Source organism: Zootoca vivipara, chromosome 7 (genome assembly GCF_965207765.1).
Source record: "Zootoca vivipara chromosome 7, rZooViv2.hap1.1, whole genome shotgun sequence".
Lineage (NCBI taxonomy): Eukaryota > Metazoa > Chordata > Lepidosauria > Squamata > Lacertidae > Zootoca > Zootoca vivipara.
Window position 1 is genome coordinate 919,746 of NC_142590.1, and position 17,693 is coordinate 937,438.

Genomic DNA, 17,693 nt, shown 5'->3' on the forward strand with positions numbered 1-17,693 from the left:
CTCTACTTTTCTTTCTAACAAATTGGACCAGAACATCTCTTGGTACCTTTCTTAGCTTTGCAAAACGTGAATTAATTCTGTAGATTTTGTCTGTTTCTGCCTCCAAATCGTCCACAGTCTTTTCCAAAAAGCATGCCAGGGAATTAATGACTTTATCCCTAATATCTTCACCCTCCTCTTCAGGAATTGTTCTAAATCATAGGTAGAACTCTTTGTCTCTCAATTCTAATAATGCCAAATTATCCAAATATTTTTCCATCTCTCTCTCTGACTTTTACTTCCCAGAATTTCCACTTTGTCATTTAATTGCTTCATTTCTCCAGACAGTTGCATATGAAAGGCTTCTATTTTATTAACAGCCCCTTTCTAACCATGTCAAATGTTCACCTATTTTTAAATTCAAAATGCCCATGTATTTTTAAATTGCCTTTGTGATTTCATTTTTAATTTCATTCATTTCTTTGTAAAGAGATTTTGCCTGTTCTAGCACCATCTGCTGTATAATGTCTGGATGTAGAAGAGTCTGTTCCATGTCTTATCAGATGATAGTGAAATAGTGATAAATAGTGTGTATGAGGAAAATGTTGAAGAAGCGGCAACATTATTTGTTTCTAGTAGAGGCGACTCCTCACTTACATGGAGGTAGCATTCCGGGCCCCGCACACATAAGTGAGATGCTTGTTTTCTGTCTCCCCCACTTTTGCTTAGAATCATAGAATCATAGAGTTGGAAGAGACCACAAGGGCCATCCAGTCCAACCCACTGCCAAGCAGGAAATACCATCAAAGCATTCTTGACATATGCCTGTCAAGCCTCTGCTTAAAGACCTCCTAAGAAGGAGACTCCACCACACTCCTTGGTAGCAAATTCCACTGCCGAACAGCTCTTACTGTCAGGAAGTTCTTCCTAATGTTTAGGTGAAATCTTCTTTCTTGTAACTTGAATCCATTGCTGCCAGATACAAATATCATGGGGCACCTTGTCAAAGGCCTTGCTGAAATCAAGATAGGCTACATCCACAGCGTTCCCTTCATCTACCAGGCTTGTGATTCTGTCAAAAAATGAGATCAGATTAGTCTGACATGACTTATTTTTCAGAAACCCATGCTGACTTTTAGTGTTCACAGTGATCCTTTCTACGGTAGGTGCTCACAGACCGTTTGCTTAATGATTTGCTCTAGAATCTTTCCTGGTATTGATGTCAGGCTGACTGGGCGGTAATTGTTTGGGTCCTCTCTTTTCCCCCTTTTGAAAATAGGGACAACATTTGCCCTCCTCCAGTCTGCTGGAACTTCACCTGTTCTCCAGGAATTTTCAAAGATTATTGCCAGTGTTCTGACCTTCTGATCAGCAAGCCCTAGGCTCAGTGGTTTAACCCACAGCGCCACCCGGGTCCCGTTTTTGCTACGGACATACCCATAAAAGCCCTTTTTGTTGCTTTTAACCTCTCTAGCAAGCCTGAGTTCATGCTGTGCTTTAGCTTTTCTGACTTTGTCTCTACACGTGCTGGCTATTGGTTTGAATTCCTCTCTGGTGGTTTCCCCCTTTTTCCATTTTTTTGTACATATCCCTTTTAAATCTTAACTCAGTTAAAAGTTCTTTAGATAGCCACCCTGGCTTCTTTAGGCACCTTCCATGTTTCCGTCTCATTGGTATTGCCTGAAGTTGTGCTTTTAATATCTCCCTTTTAACAAACTCCCAACCATCATGAACTCCCTTCCCTTTTAGTATTTCTGTCCATGGGATCTTACGTGCTTGAAAGGGTAGGAGGGGAACAAGGGGCAGCGGAGACCCTCTTCCTCCCTTCTCACCCAGGAAGCTGTGCAACTCAGCCAGCTGCAAAAAACAACTTCCCTCCCATCAGCTGTTGAGCGGACGAGCAGAAAGCTCTCCCACCTGCCATTGTGGAACCAAGGACGGCATGTGGTTGGCTGACATGGAAATCAATGGCACAAGGACAATGCATTAACGGGAAAAGCTGCCATAAAACGAATCTGAAAAATCCTAGAATGATAGGACAAAAATTGTGCCATCAGGGAAACCATTTTATTTGTATGCCAGTTTCCAGAGTTAAAACCATGCTCAAGGTGGCTTACAACATACAGTATGCCCACAACGTACGTGCATTTAACTTGTGCGCATTCAGCTTTACATGTGGGGCAAAAAAATAAAAAGGGATGGGGTTTGGGGGGAAATGACTTTGACATTGCAGCCCACCATTGAACCCAATGTGGTTTTGGTATACACTATTTTGGCTTTAGGCGCAAGACCCTGGAATGTAACTCCCGCATAGGTTGTGGGTTTACTGTGTTTAAAAAATACCTAACTACAGACATAGTTAGACTAAGGGACCCAGGTGGCGCTGTGGTTAAACCACTGAGCCTAGGGCTTGCTGATCAGAAGGTCGGCAGTTCGAATCCCTGTGACGGGGTGAGCTCCCGTTGCTTGGTCCCAGCTCCTGCCAACCTAGCAGTTCGAAAGCACGTCAAAATGCAAGTAGATAAATAGGTACCGCTACAGCGGGAAGGTAAACGGCGTTTCCATGGGCTGCTCTGATTTGCCAGAAGCGGCTTTGTCATGCTGGCCACATGACCTGGAAGCTATACGCTGGCTCCCTCGGCCAATAATGCGAGATGAGCGCGCAACCCCAGAGTCGGCCACGACTGGACCTAATGGTCAGGGGTCCCTTTACCTTTACCTAACTACAGACATACCAAAAGTAGTCATAAACAATAAACAAAACATCAAAAATTACACAACCAAATCGAACAATTTCCATGTAAATGATAAGATCCAAAATAAAGATACAAAAAATTAACAGAAACAAGAGCAACATCCTACCCCCAGCACCACACAGCCTGCTAAGCAACACCCCAGCCCAAAAGTCTCTTCAAGGCCAGGCCAGGTGGGAAAAGACCTGCAAGACAGGAAGTGGGTCTTCCAGGACTCAGCCAAGTTCCCTAACTACAGGTTGGGCAAATGCTCTGCATGATTCACGAGTCAGCAAGAAGCAGGGCTGGAAAATGACGCTAATGTTGAAGCAGGGCTTTTTTGGAGTCTGAACTCTCTGGAAAGCTGTTCCAGCATGAACTTTCCCGCTGCGTCTCTGGTTCACAAGAAGACCCTCCCTGGAGCGCAAAGGAGACGTCCTCTATGGACTCCAGAGAGGGGGTTCTTGTGAGCCAGAGGTGCAGTGGAGCTTTGATGAGGCTCCTCAACCTCCCTGTGCATCTGCTCTGCAAAACACCCTGTCCCTCCTGCTTGTGTGTGCCAGAGAAGCAGGACTGAGGCATGTATGGTAAATGGGCAGTGCCTGGACTCCTAGTACAAAGGGCTGTTTGCCATGAGTTCCTGCACCTTTTTTTCTAGAAAAAAGCCCTGCTGTCTAGTATGTCTGTTTCCTACTAGTAGGTGGGACTTTCTCCTTGAAAGATCAGGCACAAGGGTCATGGCATGTATGTGGGAAATGCCCAAAGATTCCTCTGCTGCTAAGAATGCACAAAATGAATTAGCTCCCATAATGAACGAAACGGATGCTATAATGTGTCACTCCACAAGGTGGAAGCATTTTTCTTTTTCCCTGCATTAGTAATAAAGGTGCACAAAGAATGGGGTGGGTTTGCCGATCAGAAGGTTGGCGGTTCGAATCCCCACGATGGGGTGAGCTCCCATTGTTCGGTCCCTGCTCCTGCCAACCTAGCAGTTTGAAAGCATGCTCCAACGGGAAGTTAAACGGCGTTTCCGTGCGATGCTCTGGTTCGCCAGAAGCGGCTTAGTCATCCTAGCCACATGACCCGAAAGCTGTATGCCGGCTCCCTCGGCCACTAAAGCAAGATGAGCGCCGCAACCCCAGAGTCGTCCGCGACTGGACCTAACAGTCAGGGGTCCCTTTACCTTTAAAAGAATGTCAGTTACCTTTCAGTTTAACACAATTTGTCGAACTGCCAGAAAGGAAAAGCCCACTGACAGTATTATAAATAAAGAATAGTAGCCTGTTGAATGTTGTGCTCCATGTTGGACTGAAAAATAGTTGGGGGACTATGTCTCCCACTTGGTTTGGCTTCTGGGGGCTACATCTAATACTTGTATGCACAAGACGGCTAGGAACCAGAGTAGACTCCCTTTTTCCTTCCCATCCCTCAGATGTTAATCCAAGTCATGTAAACAATTGCCCTCCTATATTAGCTTAGGTCTAGGTAAAGTTGTGCAGCCCACTGCTAGCTTGAACAGCAATAACAACACAACTGGCCTATATTATTTTATCTATTATCTATTATATTTTTTATTATTATTTTTATTATATCTATTATCTATTATATCTATTATCTATTATATTATATTATATATATATATATATATATATATATATATATATATATATATATAGCAAATCTAAGAAACAGAAGAAAAGATAAAGTAAACATGTTCCTAAAGTATCCTAAAGTAAAAAAAAAATCCTTCCAGCAGCACCTTAGAGACCAACTAAGTTTGTCATTGGTATGAGCTTTCGTGTGCATGCTGCTGGAAGGAATTTTTTTATTTTGCTTCGACTACGTCAGACCAACATGGCTACCTACCTGTAAGTATCCTAAAGTAAGATTGAATCATGATCTATTACTGAATGAAATGAACTAGGCACCAAGCACAGGGGGAGGGGCGAAGCCAGCAGGAAGCCAGTATTGTCATAAGTTTGGGGAGCGGCACACTCCCTATAACCTAGATTCAGTAGAGGGTTAGAACTGGATCAAACTCATAAATTCATGTGTTAAGCAAAGTTTGGTTAAAAGTATGCCACATGCAGTTGCATTAAAGTTTAGGTCCAGGGGTCAGCAAACTTTTTCAGCAGGGGGCCGGTCCACTGTCCCTCAGACCTTATGGGGGGCCAGACTATATATTTTTTAAAAAATATGAATGAATTCCTATGCCCCACAAATAAGCCAGAGATGCATTTTAAATAAAAGGACACATTCTACTCATGTAAAAACACCAGGCAGGCCCCACAAATAACCTAGAGATGCATTTTAAATAAAAGGACACATTCTACTCATGTAAAAACATGCTGATTCCCGGATTAAGAAGGCAATTGGGCCGCATCTGGCCCCCGGGCCTTAGTTTGGGGACCCCTGGTTTAGGATCAAAAGCCCAGGCAGCTCACCTAGTTTGGGGACTGGGAAATAAGCCATTGACAGACAAAGGTGTTGATTGTTGGTCATTAACACATCAATGTGTTATTGGGTGTCCACAAAACAGGACCTTGGGGGGGGGGCTAAGGTGTAGAAGTCCAGCTTCCACAAGTAGGAAGATAGTCCCACTTTGCAGTAGTGGAGTGTATGGGGAAACACCGCTTGGGGCGGGGGCACAGGAAGGGGGGCACAGTGGGAGCCTCCTGTAGCTCCTTTCATAAAGCGCACCCAGGGAGCACCTGGGAGCAGAACTGCAGCCAAGCGCGAGGAAGGGGCACAGCTTCCCTGCAGAGGCGGCCTCTCTCCACCCCTGGGTTGGGGATGGAGCTGCCAAGGCCAGGCACAAGCCAGGATCCAATGAGGGAGCCTGCTGTAGGAGTGTTTGGTCGCACCCCCTCAAAAATTGCACCTGGGGCCACGCCCCCCTCCCACTACACCACTGCCACTTTGGAAAAAATATTGTTCATTTATCATGAGCTTGAAATTGTGGAATATAAGAAAACGGTTTTCAGGGTGAGGGTGGGAGGGTGATCATCTGGGTCTCCGACAACGGACCACAGTTCACCTCAGGTACGTTTAAACGGTACCTCCTGGGACTGGGCATCCGACATGTGCTGACAGCACCATTTCACCCCGCCACAATGGGCAGGCAGAAAGAATGGTGCAATCGGTGAAAGAGGCGCTTGCGCACCTGAAGCAGGCAGACTGGCACGAGCGCGTCACTGAGTACTTGCTCGTGCAGCACATCACCCCTCATGCGGCCACAGGGCGGAGTCCGGCCAAACTGCTGGTGGGCCACTGCCTTTGATCTCCACTCGATTGACTACACCCGGACTTTGGTGTGGCCAAACCCCCGGGCTGTGTCAACGCACCACGGTCTTTCATTCCGGCGGATCGGGTTTTTGCCTGCAACTTTGTGGGAGACATTCCTTGGTGCTGGCCACGGTAGTGGGAGTCACTGGCTCATACCAGGTGGCACTGGCTCATACCAGGTGGCACTCAAAGACGGACGCATATGGTGCCGACACATTGACCAGCTGAGGCGCAGGGTTGGGAATTTGGACACTGCCACAGTGCCCCCAACTGTACCCCCAGCAAACTAACAGAAGGCGAGGCTCAATCTACACCTCCCTCACAAGCTGCGGACGTGGATCCTAGCCAGGCCGCGTCAGAGGTTCAGCACGGCCCTCCAGAGTCTAGGGCCACTGCTGTGCCTGACCATCCGCCGAGTCCGCACGTGGCAGTTCCTTCGGCAGTCACGGAGACAGGAAACTTGGAATCACCGCCACCATCGGTGGCGCCACAGTCTCAGCGGGAACTGGCCAACCCCCTGGACACTGGCACTGGCCCTCGGCGTTCCACCAGGGTCACCAAGCAGCCATCCTACTTACAGGACTATGTCAGTAACTGCACTTGAAACATTGCATTGTAAATAGAAGCTTGAAACTGTTATGCTCTTGTACCTAATTGAAACCATTACAAATGTAACTAATGCCTTTTCTTGGTGGGGAGGGGTGTTATGTATTAGTGTATATAGTTTTCCCTCAGGTCTTGACAATTGTTTTAGGAGGGAACTTTAGGAGGGAACTTTGAATTATGTTTGATACATTGTTTGAGCCAGCCTCTATAAAAGCAGGCCAGCTCGGCAATGCAGTTCAGTTCTGTTCTGGCTTCTGAATAAAGAGCTTCTTGAAGAATCGCTGTGTCGTCTACCCACTATTTAATAGATTCCTTATAGCATAAGAAATGTGTCCCACACCTCTATAGGACAACGTGTGAAAGTGTTGGATTAGGACTTCTATATTGACCTCTTTGGGGACAAAAGGGAGGGCCACAGCTAGAGGAATAGGAGGAGAATCTGGTGCTACCAGTAACACAATGTTACTAGGTCTGCTGAAATCCGGTGGATGACACAGTCATAGGAGCCAACTCCTAGGGGCTGAGCCCCCCCCCCCCAAGTTGATGGTCACTGCTATTCAAATAGTATGTGTGTGTGTGTTGTGTCATGGATTGATTATGCAGGCCAGGGCTTACCTGGACCCTCCAATATTTTATTCAAGTTGCCACTCCTGGATGCAGTCCTGGGTCACTCACACCAGGCTTAGCAGGACCAGGGTGCTGGTTCTGGGAAGGTAAACAGCGTTTCTGTGCGCTCTGACTTTCACCACAGTGTTCCATTGCAACACAAGCAACTGATATATACAGTTTGGAACCATGATACCAAAATGTTGTTTCACTTCATATATATATATTCAATTGATCACTGCACTTTACAGAGAAGGAATCAGGTCTTTAGTGTGGCAGAGTCTCTGATTGCTTGCAAAAAGCCATGGAGAGGAGGGGACTTAGATGGCTGTGAGGAGGCCAGGACTTTCAGTCTTGGCAACTGATCCATGGGGCAAAACCTACCAGGGCTGAGGTGCTGTGCTCCTTAGGCCTGGCATCCTGCCAAGTCTGTGCAGATTGTGTTCTTGCTCATAAAGAGTTAACTCCAGCTTGCACGGATTTATTACCAGCTCACTTCTGACAGTAATACAAGGTGGTGGTGGTGTTCTTAAAAAAATCCAGTCAATACTCTGCACCCCCTTTCCCTTAAACATTATAGAGTTTCAACCAACTGTAAAGGTAACCCATAGATTAAAGACTTTAGGACTTCTTATGGGCTGTTAGGAATCTTTCAAATACTTGTACCAATGTATATTTCCAAACACACATCACCAGTGTGTAAGAAAGAATTGGCAGGAACACGCAGGGCTGGATTGACATAAGAGATTTTCTGGCAGCTCTGCCCATCCACAAGGCCTCAGAGTGCCAACTGCTGTGGCTTTTGACAAAACCTTAATGAGGTGAGCAGTGCAGGGGGAGTGCCACCAAATGCATGGAAGAGAGGATAGCCATTACCTCTGGCAGAAGCCTAAGGTAGAAGGTGGAGAAGCCTAAGGCAGCGTTGAAGCATTGATGACAGGTCTTTGTGATGGTGATGTGACCCTCCTGCTGCTTATTTTCAGGAGAAGGGAAAACTGCAAATTGTGCTTTTCAGAGCTCAGATACACATCTTGGTCAGGGTGGGGAGGTGGATCGTCTTGAAAATAATTGTTATTTTTTATTTTTTTATTTTTAATAATTGTTATAGCTGCCAAGTATCCCGTATCCGCCGGGAAAATCCCTTTTTTCTTAGCGTTTCCCGGCGGTCTCCCGTTTAGCGAAAAATCCCGGTATTGTCCCTTAAATCGGGATACTTGGCAGCTATGAGTGGAGGCGAATGCAATTGTTAGCAACCCTAATTACCCGGCCATTTTTCTGGTGCCGCTTGCCCTTCTATGGGCACCAGAAAATGGCGCCGGCGCCGGAAGTCGCTTCCGTGCATGACCGGAAGTTGCGTGACGCAACTTCCGGTCATGCGCTTTGCCCTTCTATGGGCATCAGAAAATGGCGGCGCCGGCGCCGGAAGTCGCTTTTACGTGTTTCCGGTCATGCGCGGAAGCGACTTCCGGCGCTGGCGCCGCCATTTTCTGGTGCCCATAGAAGGGCGAAGCGCCACCGGAAGTTGCGTTACGCAACTTCCGGTCATGCGCGCTGCCGATCCCGGATATTTACGACCCAGACTTGGCAGGTATGTTCTGGAAGAGGGGAGCCGGGCTTAGCATGGCTTTCCGATCGAGGAAGGGGGCGGCTGCTGGAGACGGAGGGAGGCTCAAGGAGGAGCCGCGTGGGAAGAAGGAGGGATCAGGATCAGCTGCGCGGGGCTGGGGGTGGGCAGGCACCATCCAGAGGCTGCAGCGGGAGATCGACAATGATGCTTCTTCCCCCTCCTGCCGGTTCCCGTGGAAAGACAATGCCCTCTCCCTCCTAGTTCTTTCCCCACCTTTCCAGCTCCAGTCTAGCTGTGTTTACTCGAAAGTAAACCACTGCCCCCCCTCCCCACGGAGCTCTTCATCTGGTAAAGGGGGGATTGGACATTTCAGACCGTGTAGACTTCCCGCGTGCGCCAAGGGCCCTGGGAGGGGGCTGGTGTGGGGGTAATAGTTATTAGGTTCAGTCGTGACCATTAGGTTCAGTCGTGACCAACTATGGGGGTTGTGGCGCTCATCTCGCTTTATTGGCCGAGGGAGCCAGCGTACAGCTTCCAGGTCATGTGGCCAGCATGACAAAGCCGCTTCTGGCGAACCAGAGCAGCGCACGGAAACGCCGTTTACCTTCCCGCTGTAGCGGTACCTATTAACCATTATCTACATGCACTTTGACGTTCGAACCGACGACCTCTTCCAACTCTATGATTCTATGACCTTCTGATCGGCAAGCCCTAGGCTCTGTGGCTTAACCAACAGCGCCACCCGTATCCCCAGCCAAATATGATATGTTTAAGTTGAAGGATGACAATGAGAGAATAATGCAAATCACTGCCAGTTTTTGACACTCGATAGTAGATCGTGTGGGATGCAAAAGGGTTAAGTGCAGTCAAGTCACAACAATCCCTAGATAGTCCACTTGGAGGACTGAGGAGGAACACATGACTAAGCCTAGTTTCCTGTTCCTGTTCCTGTAGATAAATTCTCTAGCAAGCAGCCATTTCCCTCTCTTGGACTCTTACTCTTGGATTGCAGTTACTCTCTCTCAAGGCCTCCAGCCTAGAGAGAGATGAGATGGAGTCCCACTTCTTAAAAGTGAACTTCACATGTATATATTACTTTTTACCTAAGCAAGTCTACCTCTTGAGTATGCTGTATCTCGAGATGCCTGTAAGTAAACTACTTTTATACTTTTAAGAGCATTGTGTCGTGTCTTTTCTTTTAAGAGGGATAAAGGGGGAAATACCAGGAAAATACAGGAAAATAAATCAAGCCTGCGCAAACACTTTTCTGCTGTGCATGTTGCAAAAGGGGAATGTTTTTACTCTGCTAAAGTTTGGTGCTTACTAGCGCAAGCGGGGATAGGACATATTAAACAATATCTCCTCATCCACATTCCTGAACATTCCCACAAAGGGGTATGGGCCCAGAATCGCGTATTTTTGTGTATTTTTGAAGGATTGATTTGGATTGTGATTTTAAACTGTGTGGAATTCTCCAGTTAGAGTTTCCTGGTGAGTTTCCTTGTTCTCCAGTGTGCCTAGTTTCCTTGTTCTCCAGTGTGCCTAGGGCATTAGCTACCCCTCCCCTCCCTCAGAGTTTACAGCACTGAAAGCTCAGAGGCAGTGAATAATATTTTTGAGATTTTGATTTGTGTTAGGATTTTTGAATTTTTTGAATTTTTTTGTTAGGATATTTTTGAAATTTTAAGATGGCGAGCTCCAGTTTTGATAGTGAGGCAAGACCAAGTTATATGCTGCTGAATGATCATAATTTTGTGCAATGGAAGCAGCACATTTTAGTTTATCTTGCTGCAAAATGTGTTCTGCAGGCCATTAAAGAAACAAAGCCTACCAGGAACCGATGAAGAAGCTTTAGCCAAGATAGAAGCTTGGAATATTAAAAATGATGAAGCCAAGCACATAATTTTGAGCAGTTTGCGAAATGAGCATCTATCATTGATAAATTTAGAAAGTGATGCATCTCAGATCCTAGAGGACATTGAACGCATTTATGCACAATCTACAGAGAGCTCCTACAGATATTTGTTGGATAAGTTACTCAAATTGAAGATGAATTCTAGAGAAGAGTTTACAGAGCATTTTAAGAATTTTCCTGAGATTGTTCAAAGAATTGCCCTTACTCCCAGAGCTTTTGATGACGTGACTAAAGTAACGTTCATGCTTGCATCATTAGGGCCAACATTTTCAGCATTTAAAAGTCTAATGGATCACACAAAAGATCTAACTTTTAATGAGCTTATCAACCATTTAAGAGAGGAATGCAGAGAGAGCCTGATTCTAAAGAAAGGAATCAAAGGAGGAAGGATAGCAGCTATGCATCCAAGCATTTTGCAAAGTCCTGAGGGACGTCTAGAGAAATAATTTGTTTCAAATGCAACTTGAGAGGACATGTAGCAAGGAACTGTAAGGGTGCAAATGGGAATAAAGTTGAATCCCACCCCTCAAAACCACAAGGCGTTAAGAAGGGGAGTCATGAGCACACCACGTTCCTGCAGGAGAGGAGTCTAGCTGTCCAGAATCGTGAAAATAAACGCAATAAGTAGATTTTAGACTCTGGAGCGAGTTCACATTTTTCTTTTGAAAAGTATTTTAATGAGATTAATGAGGATGAAACCTCTGAAATTGAAATTGCTGATGGCAATGTGGTGGAAGCAATTGGTGCAGGAACTGTGAAGTTGAAATTCAATGTAGATGATGAAACAATTAATACTAAGATAACTGAAGTTAAGTTTGCACCAAAGCTTAATTGCAACTTACTCAGCGTGTCCAGTTTGGACAGGAAAGGTTTTAAAATTACATTTGAAAAAGGGCAATGTATAGTGACTAAGCATGATGAAGTTTATATTCAAGGCAAACTAAAGGATGGTGTATATGAGCTTAATATTTCAGAGAACCAGCGGAACCAGTTTACAAGGATGGCCCAACCAAGCAAAAGGGATCAAGCAAGTCTGGAACCAAGGAGTGAGGAGTTTGTATTTTATCCTTTTGAACCAATACAAAGCACTAATCCACCTTCTAGTGTTGTAACACCCCCTGCAGGTCACACCCGAGAAGACATGGAGGTCCAGGCCCCTGACAGTCCCAGAGACGAAGAGGAAGAGGAGCAGCTGTATGGGGATATGCCACCACTGGAGGAGGATGAGAGACCAGAGGTCAGACCCTCATCTGGAACCAGCGGAGGTGTTCCACCATTGCGGCTGTCCTACCTTGCAAGGTCGGCGTCTCCACAGGAACCTTCCAGATGGGAAGAGATAGAGAAGATGCCACCCGATGAGGCCAGTCTCTGGAGGAAAGCTGCTCAGGAGGAGATGGATGCATTGCATCAAAACAAGACCTGGACAATATCTCCTCATCCACATTCCCGAACATTCCCACAGATCACAGACTGCTGACAGTTGGAGATGCCTGCTTTAGAGCTTCTCTTGGAAGAGATTTTGACAGAGCTACAGATTATGGTGAAAAAGCATCACTAGGTGTCAAAATATTGTATAAGAGCTGCATGGTTGCATCACATCTAAATATTTAAATATTTCTGTTTTAAATATTAGTTAATAACAGGGGTCCCAAGTTGAATAAAATATTGGGGGGGGGCAGGTGATCCCTGCCCTGCATAATCAATCACAAAACATGGCACGCACACACCACTTGAATGGCAGTGCCCATCAACGGGGGGGGGGGGTGTCCTCAAATATTTTATGTAGGGCCCAATACAAGCAAGGTCTGAAGTCAATCTGTAAGGTCAGGATCACACCTCTGCAGAAGGTCCAGTGTTGGAACACCTGTGGTCAGTCCCAAAGTCACCGTCCAGTGGAGTTCCCCAAAGCAGCCAAGTTATGGTCCATCAACGGAGAAAGCTGAGTAGACCCAGAGTCTCTGGCTTGCTTCTCATTTATCCTTCCAATCTGGGTGGACGCATGTGATCCTCACCTGAGCCTTATCCAGCTGAGTGACCACAACCTCCTCTCAGACCCAAAAAGCCCCATGATCTCCACCTGGTCACTAGTGAGCCGAGCTGCATTCTCTTGCCTGCCTCAGTTGCTTGGGGTGCAAGTCCCACTGTTCCCCCAACCTGAGAGTCCTCTGTCTCTGTGGGGACGGGAGCACCTCTGGTTCTAATATGTCCTCCCTCCCCCTGGCCCCACTGGACTGTCAGCTGTCCCTTTGATGTCATCTGATGTCGCATGAGTACCCCCTAAGTCCCTAGCCTCCCCTTCCCCATATTCAGTTTGTCCTGGTGTATACCAGTTATGGTTACAACCATTGCCAGGATCCTCCTATTCTGCCAGAGGAGAAGAATATCTCTCAGTAGAGCCACAGGGTTGGTGGCTATTTAAATGTAATAAACAGATAAATAAATAGGCAATTTGGTGTGGATGGTGGACAACTGATGTCGCATTCAGCACCCTGTTCATTGTCTGGAGGCTCAGAATGGGGCCGCTGTCCTAATATAACCCTTTCATAACAATGGCAAAAGTCCCTTCCTGCAGTGCCCCAATAGGGATGCTCTCCCTCACTACCAGCCCATTGCCTGCTTCCTCTACCAGGGAAGCCAGGTCAAAAACAACCACCATAAACTCTGCACTCACCACCACAGTATGAACCACCATGAACAGGGATGACTCTGCCAGTGAGGGCTCCCTTCTCAAGGAAATTCTCTCTCCAGCAATTCTACCTCTTACTTGGGATCTACAGTAGACTGCCCAGAAGCAGATAGAATCATAGAATCATAGAGTTGGAAGAGACCACAAGGGCCATCCAGTCCAACCCACTGCCAAGCAGGAAATACCATCAAAGCATTCTTGACATATGCCTGTCAAGCCTCTGCTTAAAGACCTCCTAAGAAGGAGACTCCACCACACTCCTTGGTAGCAAATTCCACTGTCGAACAGTTCTTACTGTCAGGAAGTTCTTCCTAATGTTTAGGTGGAATCTTCTTTCTTGTACAGTAGTTTGAATCCATTGCTCCGTATCCACTTCTCTGGAGCAGCAGAAAACAACCTTTCTCCCTTCTCTATATGACATCCTTTTATATATTTGAACATGGCTATCATATCTCCTCTTAACATTCTCTTCTCCAGGCTAAACATGCCCAGCTCCCTAAGCCATTCCTCATAAGGCATTGTTTCCAGGCCTTTGACCATTTTGGTTGCCCTCCTCTGGACACGTTCCAGCTTGTCAGTATCCTTGAACTGTGTACCCAGAACTGGACACAGTACTCCAGGTGAGGTCTGACCAGAGCAGAATACAGTAGTACTATTACTTCCCTTGATCTAGATGCTATACTCCTATTGATGCAGCCCAGAATTGCATTGGCTTTTTGAGCTGCTGCATCACACTGTTGACTCATGTCAAGTTTGTGGTCTACCAAGACTCCTAAATCCTTTTCACATGTACTGCTCTCAAGCCAGGTGTCTCCCATCCTGTATTTGTGCCTTTCTTTTCTTTCTTTTTTGCCCAAGTGTAGTACTTTACATTTCTCCTTGTTAAAATTCATCTTGTTTGCTTTGGCCCAGTTGTCTAATCTGTTAAGGTCATTTTGAAGTGTGATCCTGTCCTCTGGCCACCCCTCCCAATTTGGTGTCATCTGCAAACTTGATCAGGATGCCCTCAAGCCCATCATCCAAGTCATTGATAAAGATGTTGAATAAGACGGGGCCCAAGACAGATCCCTGTGGCACCCCACTAGTCACTTCTCTCCAGGATGAGAGGGAGCCATTGATGAGCACCCTTTGGGTTCGGTCAGCCAGCCAGTTACAAATCCACTGAATGGTAGCATTGTCTAGCCCGCATTTTACCAGCTTCTTTACAAGAATATCATGGGGCACCTTGTCAAAGGCCTTGCTGAAATCAAGATAGGCTACACCCACAGTGTTCCCTTCATCTACCAGGCTTGTGATTCGGTCAAAAAATGAGATCAGATTAGTCTGACATGACTTATTTTTCAGAAACCCATGCTGACTTTTAGTGATCACAGAGTTTCTTTTTGCTTGAAGTGTGGCAGCTGCTGCATTTAAAAAATAAATAAAATAAAGGGAAAGTGGCAGACCAGTGGTTCTCTGCAGCTGCAGCAGGGTGCTGGCCTGGCTACAGGGTGCTCAGCCAAGTGCAGCTGCTTGTGTTGCAGCTCACAGCTGGTGGCAACATGGGGCTCAGGCTGGTAGCAGGGTGGTGCTCATTCAAGTGTGGTTACTAGTGTGGCGAGGCAGGGAGTCCAGTTATTAAAATCACAGTTGCAATCTCTTGCCTTTGTTCTCTCCAAATGTCCACTGCAAGGCACTGTGTGGTTAATGTTGGGAAGTTTGCTGATGGATGTGGGTGTATGGCAGTGGACATGGGTGTATGTTAGAGCACTGCCCCCTCTGAAGTTCTGATAGCACAAAAATAGTGGGTAATGTAACAATCTTAAAAGGTGCATCAATGAAAAGATATACAAACCTCACCCAAACTGCAAACATGTTCATTTTTTTTAAAAAAGACCAACAACAGCCCTTGTAATGGAAAACCACAGGGAGAGAACAGGGAAATTTGAAGGGCAGTTTTCTGGCAAGATCTCAGCTATTCAAAGAAACCCAAAAATTCTACTGGGGTAGTGCAAGCCCCTTGCAGAAATCTAAGTCTCTATTCACTGCAGCTCTTAAATCCACGGGAAATTGCTTTCCTTGGCACCTTTGATCCTTGCCCAAATATTAGTCACTGGACTGAAACTATTTTTTAAAAGGACAGTCCTTTACTCAATATGTGCTGTTTTTAAAAAACCAGCAGCAGCAACAACCCCTCTATAGTATTTTAAATGCTCCTTGAAGTTGGTTCTTTAATGCTCCTAACAGGTTTGTTGCAAACAGGTGTTAGCATACCAGCTCATCCCACGGTGATAAATCACGATGTTGTCAGAAGACCTCCGCCCTCATCCTCTGGCAAGTTGAGATAAGTTCATCTCATGCCTGAGATGACAAAGTTGTCGGAGAGCTACCGGTATCTTGTGACGACTGCAACTGCCCTCCACTTTGCCCAAGAGAGAGGGCGAGAGAGCGCACCCCTTCCCAGGGAAGAGCCGCCCAGCTCTCCTCTTCTTCCTCCTCCTGCTGTCCTTTTCTGGCTGCATGTGTAGATAGATAGATAGATCTCCGCACCCCATGAGCGGACATCTCTCCTGGATGTGCTTCCAGCTGCACTTTCCTTTCCCTGGAGGATCCTAGAATAGCTGCGACATCCTCATCCTTCTCCCGCTGAAGCAGCCTGGGGGCTGGGGGAGGAGAAAGCAGCCAGGAAATGGCATTGCGAGCAGGCGGTGGGCAGTGGCTCCTGCTGCTGCTGCTGCTGCTGCTGCTGCTGCCATCTGGGTGATGGGAGGAGCAGAAGGGTGGGATTTTGTGCAAGGAAAATCCCCCTCTCCTCGCCCAGCTGCCGCCAACTTGACTTGATGTTGTGGAAGGAATAACAGACTCCCTGTGAGAAAAGGGGCTTGGAAAAAGGAATTTAGGGCTGCTCCAGAACCGCCTCTTTTCATCCCCAATGTGTGCTGCTTCTCCCCAAAATTGCCGGCTGCGCTTATTGCTCTTAAAAGATTCAGGATGGAGATTCATGCTTTATGGCTGGCGCAACATCTCCTCTTTGCGCTGTGGGGTAAGTACATGCCGCTGCTGTTCATTTCAGCCACCCTGTCCATGAAAGAAATGCTAGTTCCCTTTTGTAGCCGATTTCATGGTTAATATCCCTCCCCTTCTCCCCAGATTTGCATGGCTTCTCCAGGAGTCCTGCTAAGGAAGAAAAACAGTTTGCCAAAGTCTTCCTGTGGCTACTTTAAAATTCCCCTCTGGGAATGTTCTGATCTTGTTGGAAGAAACAAGGCAATTCCATGGGTGGGGGGCATAGGAGCCAACTCCTAGGAATCGAGTTCTCTTCACTCCCCCCAAAATATTTGAGGGGGCCAGCCCCCTCCCCCGTTGTTGGGCATTGCCATTCAAAGGGTGTGTCTTGTGATCAGTCATGTGGGGCGGGGTTTACCTGCCTCCCCAGTTTTATTTAAGTTGGCACCTCAGCATGGAGGTGAATAGGAAATGTTTTTCTTGCATGCTAGAAGAACAATAATAAAGTATTTCGAGAAATACAACGCACCCCCACTTTTCTCCATCTTCTTTCTCCAATTGCTTCTATTGGCAATGTTTCTAGCAGCCTGCATTCTCCAAGGGTGGGATGCTTGTAGGCGGACTCACTGCAAAAGCAGAAAGCTGGGATTGGGAGAGGACTCAGGTCTCTAGAGGCTAGAGCTTTTGCATGCCCCGCCAGGGCTATGGTAGATCAAAGGGCCATAACTTTAATTGTGCTCCAGTGGAAATTCGGTACAGTCAATCATATAAACATTCTCACACAGTCCCGTCTCAAAAAAAACCCCACCATAATTGTTATCTTATTTTTGTTACTTTCCTCTAGCTTTTATCAATCCATTAACACTCAGGGAGGATCACCGAATCATTGAAGCTACAACCATGTTGTATATATATATATAAAGAAAAATTGAAGGCCCACCCCCAGTCAAAACTCACATGCTCTGAAGAAAGTCCTTTCTCCAAATCAAATCATTATCACTCCGTGGCTGATTTATTTAGCAGTTTATCTTATCTCCTTGGTCCAGAACACGCCTGTAGATTAACTCCAAATCAGTCAAAATCTTAAATTACAGAAGAACTGCTCATAATGGCTGAGTCAGATGGTTACCGATAGGCAAAGCACTTGAACTCAGCACCTCCTGCCTCCTGGATTCTGTTCAGAACTGAGAGCCCAGGTATCAGGTGAAGTGTGAGTGTAGCTCCCCCCCCCCCAACCCTGGGGGAGGCTTGCAAGGACAATTACCCTCAATCATCCTTGTTTATACTCCGAGAAGCAATCCCCGCAAACGCAAACGTAGGCGTGCCACCATT

General features: G+C 46.5%; 1 protein-coding gene and 1 long non-coding RNA gene across 3 annotated transcripts in view; one reads left to right on the forward strand and one right to left on the reverse strand.

The window, feature by feature from the left end:
- Positions 1–915: 915 nt before the first annotated feature.
- LOC148684953 (uncharacterized) lies at positions 916–15,766 on the reverse strand. Its single transcript, XR_015951223.1, has 3 exons — positions 15,630–15,766; positions 11,982–12,069; positions 916–1,051 (listed from the first exon to the last, which is right to left on the reverse strand). It is a non-coding gene; the product is annotated as an uncharacterized LOC148684953 (long non-coding RNA).
- The window catches only part of RAMP3 (receptor activity modifying protein 3), a 71,156-nt gene continuing 69,199 nt past the window's right edge, over positions 15,737–17,693 (forward strand). For both annotated transcript variants that reach the window (XM_035102416.3, XM_088674843.1), the window contains exon 1: positions 15,737–16,398. In XM_035102416.3, coding sequence (XP_034958307.1) covers positions 16,347–16,398 — 52 coding nt within the window. In that variant the 5' untranslated portion in view covers positions 15,737–16,346. The remainder of the gene's footprint in view (positions 16,399–17,693) is intronic.